General features: G+C 42.6%; 1 protein-coding gene across 1 annotated transcript; it reads left to right on the forward strand.

The window, feature by feature from the left end:
- The first annotated feature begins 2158 nt into the window (after positions 1 to 2158).
- On the forward strand, positions 2159 to 2440 carry si:ch73-256g18.2 (small integral membrane protein 36). The gene has a single exon (XM_060844780.1). The coding sequence runs from the start codon at positions 2159 to 2161 to the stop codon at positions 2438 to 2440; it is 282 nt and encodes a 93-aa protein (XP_060700763.1).
- The last annotated feature ends 3372 nt before the right edge of the window (positions 2441 to 5812 follow it).

The raw sequence follows: 5812 nt of genomic DNA on the forward strand, positions 1-5812 counted from the left end.
TACACTGATAACTGTATCGGCACCACCTTGTCTCCCACAAGGAGGTTGAACAGTTCATCAACTTCACTAACACCTCAAATTCACCTGGACCATCTTGGATACTTCCCTCCCCATCCTGGACATCTCCATCTCCATCTCCATCTCCGCCGACTGACTAACCACGGACATCTACCACAAATCCATGGATTCCACAGCTACCTGGACGACAGCTCCTCCCACAGTTCCTCCTGTAAAAAGTCATCCCTTATTCCCAATTCCTCCGCCTCTGTGGCCTCTGCTCCCAGGACAACCAATTCCATCATGGAAAATCCCAGATGGCTACCTTCTTCAAAGACTGCAATTTCCCCTCCCATGTGGAAGACAATGCCCTCCAGCGCATCTTCTCCACTTCCCACTTTTCCGACCTTGAATTGCCTCCCAACGCACAAAGGTCAGAACCCCCCTGGTCCTCACCTTCCAATCACCAACCTCCGTAGACATCACATCATCCTCCGTCATTTCTGCCACCTACAAACACACTTCACCACTAGGGATATATTTCCCTCCCCACCCCTATCGGTCTTCCATCCACAACTCCGTCACATTCACACATCCCCACACCCCCTCAAATCACTCCCGTCACCTTCCCCTGCCACTGTAGGAAGTGCAAAGCCTGCGCCCACACCTCCCCCCTCACCTCCATCCAAGGCTCCAAAGGATCCTTTCACATCCGACAGAAATTTACCTGTACTTCCACACGTCATCTGCTGTATCCGTTGCACCTGATGTGGTCTCCTCTACTTTGGGAAAACAGTACGCCAACTTGTGGATAATTTTAGAGAACATTTCTGGGACATCTGCACCAACCAACCCCACCGCCCTGTGGCTATACACTTCAACTCCCCCTCCCACTCCACCAAGGACATGCAGGCCCTGGGTCTCCTCCATCTCCAAACGTGGAGGAAGAATGCCTCATCTTCCACCTCGAGGTCCTGCAACATTACAGGATTAATGTGGATTTCACTAGTTTCCTCATTCCCACCCACCCTCAACCAACCCAGTCCCAAGCCTCCAACTCTTGACCAGTCCGTCTTTCCCATCTATCTGCTCCACCCTCCTCTCCAACCTATCACCATCTCCTCCACCTTCATCTACCTACTGAATTCCCAGTTACCTTCCCCCTAGCCCCACCCCCTCCCATTTATCTCTCATCTCTTAGCTCCCTGCTCCCCCACTCTCTGGCCTCCAAGCCTCATTCCTGATGAAGGGCTTATCCCAAAGTGTTGATTCTCCTGCTCCTCGGATGCTGCCTGCTCTGCAATGCTTTTCCAGTGTTACATTCTCGGCTCTGATCTCCAGCATCTGCAATCCTCACATTCTCCTGGCTAAAATTGTGACCATTGTCCTGAATAAAATGTTGGAAGCAGCTTCATTGAAAGACCCAGAGAGGTTCTAAGAGAAGGTCCACCACCACCATCTCAGGTAAGTGAGGGAAAGAAGGATAGCCTTGCCAATATCACTCAAATCAGAACTTAACATTCCCACACAAGCTGCAAGCAGCTAGATTATTAGAGAATTTGCACCTCTGATTTATTCAGCAATAATATCTTCCCTAAGTCACTTGTTTGGCTCAACTGGTTGGATGGCTGTTTTATGAGGTAGAATGATGTCAACAGTATTCCCAAATCAGTTGGTGTTAACACAACAGACTCTCCTTTTCAACTTCTCCCATTATCTGAGGTGTGGTGACTCTCAGGTTAAACCACCACCAGTCATCTCTCTCTAATGAGAGAGCATCCCAATAGTCCAAAAGGACAATAGCAATTTTATTTTACTATCCTCAAGACACTATCAAACAAATGTCCACAATCTTCTTAATGATGGTGAGTGCATTGTTGCTGGATTACGCTATAAATATTTGAAATTCACCTCTCCTGATGTTTTCTGACTTTCAGCTCACATCAAGCAAAATTCTGTTTGCTGATAGTATCCTAAATTGAAGGGATTTAAGTGATTAAACTGAGTAGTTTTAAACCCTGCTGTTCAAGCTCTGAGTAAAAGATTAATGTGTTTTTATCATAAAGCCAGCCTGCCCACTTTAGCTCCTGAAACTGAAATGACTTTTCTGACTTTGTGATAACGATGTTTTAGTATGGAGCACTGAAACATAGAGGAATAAATGGAGTTTTATCTGGAGATAGACCCTGTAACTTTGAACCTGATTATACTTGTGGCTAGTTATGTTATTCTATTATTGCTTTTCCTTATTTCATGCGTTTTGTATGATTGCAGAGGTAAAGACCCCAGTGAGGAATATGGTCCTGAGATGGACCAACCCATCCAGTCTCCAATCCAGTTGGTGGTGATGCAAAACTCAGTGGATGCTCGCTGCATTAGCAACAAACCCACTGTCACAGAGCATAAGAGTGAGCTACCGGGATCACGAAGCACTTTGGTCTAGAAGAGACCGGTAGGAAAACTGAAAAGGCAGTCACCACTCTGCATTGTGGCTTGATACTGATCACTTCCATTTTAATTGCCCATGGATGTCCAGGTGAGTCTAAGTTGAGGTCTGAAGTTAACTAATGAAGTTAGGAAAAGTATCAAAGTTTATGAAAAAGCATATAGCTGTTATAATCAGATTATAAAGAATAGCAGAGAATGACAAAAATTTAATTGAGGGAAAAAAATTAGAATATGAAAGGAAATTAGCTGGAAATATAAGGGATAGGATAGGAAGAATTTCTAGAGAAATCACATAAGAAAAATATTAAATAAAGAGATTGTTAGTCTTCTTGAGAATGAAGAGTTAATGGTAGATAATAAGAAATAAGATGAAGTGAACAAATATTTTGCTTATATTCACTACACAAGATACAAAATAAAATTCCAGTAATAGCTGTACTTCAGGAAGTGGAAGGGAGAGAGAACTTACTCCAATTATAATCACTCGGGAAGGTTTACTGAGCAAGCTAATGGAGCTGTGGGGTGTCAAGTCCGTAGGTACCGTTGACTTCAACTTAGATTCCTAAAAGAATGGCTATTAAGACAGTCGAGGTGTTGCTGTTAATTTGCCAGAATTCCTTCAATTCTGGAAAGGTTTCATCAGAATGTAAAATATCAAATATAACCCCTCAATTCAAGAAATGAGGGAAGCAGAAAACAGGAAGGTATAGACAAGTTAGCTTGATGTCTTTTGTGGGGAAGTGTTAGAATCAATCACTAAGAAAATTATAGCTGGGCATTTCAAAAGAATCATAGAATCCCTAGAGCGAGGAAAGAGGCTGTTCAGCCCATTGAATCTGCACTGACTCTTCAAAGTGCATCCCAACCAAAGAGGCTTCAAGGAATATTCAACAGAGTTTTGTGAAAGGGAAATTATGCCTAATCAATTTGATGCAAGTTTTTCAAGGGACAACAGTGGAAAGGGGGAGCCTATAACACAATAGCATCAATAGAAAATCGGTTGGCTGGCACAAAACAGACAGAATGCATAAATGGATCTTTTTTCTGATTGACAGTGTTTGACAAGTCAGATCATGTAGTGATCTGCACTGGAACCCCAACATTATTAATTAATGACTTAGACAACTTTTTTACACAGAGGGTGGTAGCTATGGATGAGCTGCCAGCGGAAGTGGTTGAGGCCAGTCCAACATTTAAAAGGCATTTGAACAAATACATGGATAAGAAAGGATTAGAAGGATATGGGCCAAGTGCAGCAAAATGGGGTTAGCTTGGATGAACATTTTGGTTGACATGGAGCAGTTTGGGCCAAAGGGACTGACTCTATGATAGCAGCAAAGGCATGATAGCTAAATTTGCAAATGATACAAATGCAGGAAAGTATGTTATGAAGGGAACAGAAGGGAGTGAGTGAGTGTCTGAGTGAGCAAAAATCTAGCAGATGGAATGTAATGTAAGAAAATATGGAATTGTTCACTTTGGCAAGAAGAATAAATAAAACAGAGCATTACCTAAGTTGACAATAACTACAGAATGCAGAGGTGCACACAGATCCATGTTCCAGTACAAGGCTCACACAGTTGGTAGAGAGGTACAGCAAGGAATTAAGAAGGCTAATGGAATGTATCCTTTATGATGAGAGGAATTGAACATAAAATTAAGATATGCTATGCTTCAGTTATACAGGGCATTAGTGAGACCACACCTCAAATACAGTGAGCTGTTTTGGCTTCCTTATTTAAAGAAAGATGTTAATACATTGGATGCAGTTCAAATTGGATTGCTAACTGGAAAGAACAGATTGTCTTATGAGGGAAACCTGGAGAGACTAGGTTTGTTTTCCCTGAGGTTTAGAAGATTGGGGACTGACTTGATTGGCGTGTACAAAATTCTGAACAGTTTTAACATCCCTCCTATGTCCACCTTGTCAAGAAAAGCAAAATACTGTAGATGCTGGAAATCTGAAACAAAAACAAAGTGCTGAAGAAACTGAGCAGGTTTGCAGCATCTGTGAAGAGAAAAACTGAATTAACATTTTGAGCCCAGTACAACATCATTCTAAAGAAATGTTCCAGCTTCACACAGGTTGACACCATTGAATCCCTGCAGTATGGAAGCAGGTTATTTGGCCCGTCAAGTCCACACTGCTCCTCCAAAGAACAAACCACTTAGATCCACTGCCCTACTCTACCCTGGTTAATCCACCTAGCCTGCACAACCCTGGACACTATAGGCAATTTAGCATAGCCAATCCACCTAATCTGCACATCTTTGGACAATGGGACGAAACTGGAACACCCAGAGGAAATCCATGCAGACACTGGGAGAATATGCAAACTCCACACTTACAGTCGCTCAAGGCTGGATTCAAACCCAGGTCCCTGACACTGTAAGGCAGCAGTGCTAACCACTAAGCCAATGTGTCACCCTTATTTTGAAATATACCTACTACAGCTCTTGCACTCTTCACTGAGAAAGGTTGAATGGGTTCAGATTATATTTATGGAGTTCAGAAGAATGAGGGTACAATCTGATGGAAACATATAAATCTCTGACAGGTCTAGATATGGTAAGCCACAAGATGGATGCTCCTGATGATTGGAGAGTCTGAAACAACAGGTCACAATGTAAGAATATGGGGAGACCATTTAGGGCTGAGAGGAGAAGAAATGTCTTCACCTAGATAATGGTGAGCCTGTGGAATTCTCTGCCAGAGAACGTGATTTCACGAGTGTAGATATAATTTTTATAGTGAAAGGGGTTAAAAGATATGGGAACAAATGCAGGAATAGGATACAGAGTTGGATAATCAGCCACGATCACATTGAATGGCCAAGTAAGCTCAAAGGGCTGAATGACCTCTTCCTGAAGTTTTTAAAAAATGTTTCTATGGTAGTGTTAGGGAAATGCCAGACTTTGTGTTGCAGTATAATTCTGCTGCTGGTAGTCCACAGAGCCTCTTCAGCTGCCCAGTCTTCAGTTGCTAGATCTGTCTGAAATCTATCCCATTTAGCATGATGATAGTGCCACATAATGATAGAGGGTATCCTCAATATGAGGACAGGACTTTGTCTTCACTAGGAATATGTGGTGGTTATTTCTACTGATATCATCATGAACAGATGCACCTTGAGCAGGCAGATTGGTGAGGATGAAATTGAGTATGTTTTTCTCTCTTTTTCGTACCATCTTCACTTTCACTTTCATCGCCTTGCATAGATCCAGTTTGAAAACCTTGTTCTTCAGGACTGGATTAGTTGATAAGTAGAGCTTTGCCAAGACACTCTTGATGATGAATGATTGAGGATGCCCACACAGACTACATTTTGCACTCTTGCCACCCTCAGTGCCTTCTCCTCCAAATGGA

The sequence above is a fragment of the Hemiscyllium ocellatum genome, chromosome 25, assembly GCF_020745735.1.
Source record: "Hemiscyllium ocellatum isolate sHemOce1 chromosome 25, sHemOce1.pat.X.cur, whole genome shotgun sequence".
Classification (NCBI taxonomy): Eukaryota; Metazoa; Chordata; class Chondrichthyes; order Orectolobiformes; family Hemiscylliidae; genus Hemiscyllium; species Hemiscyllium ocellatum.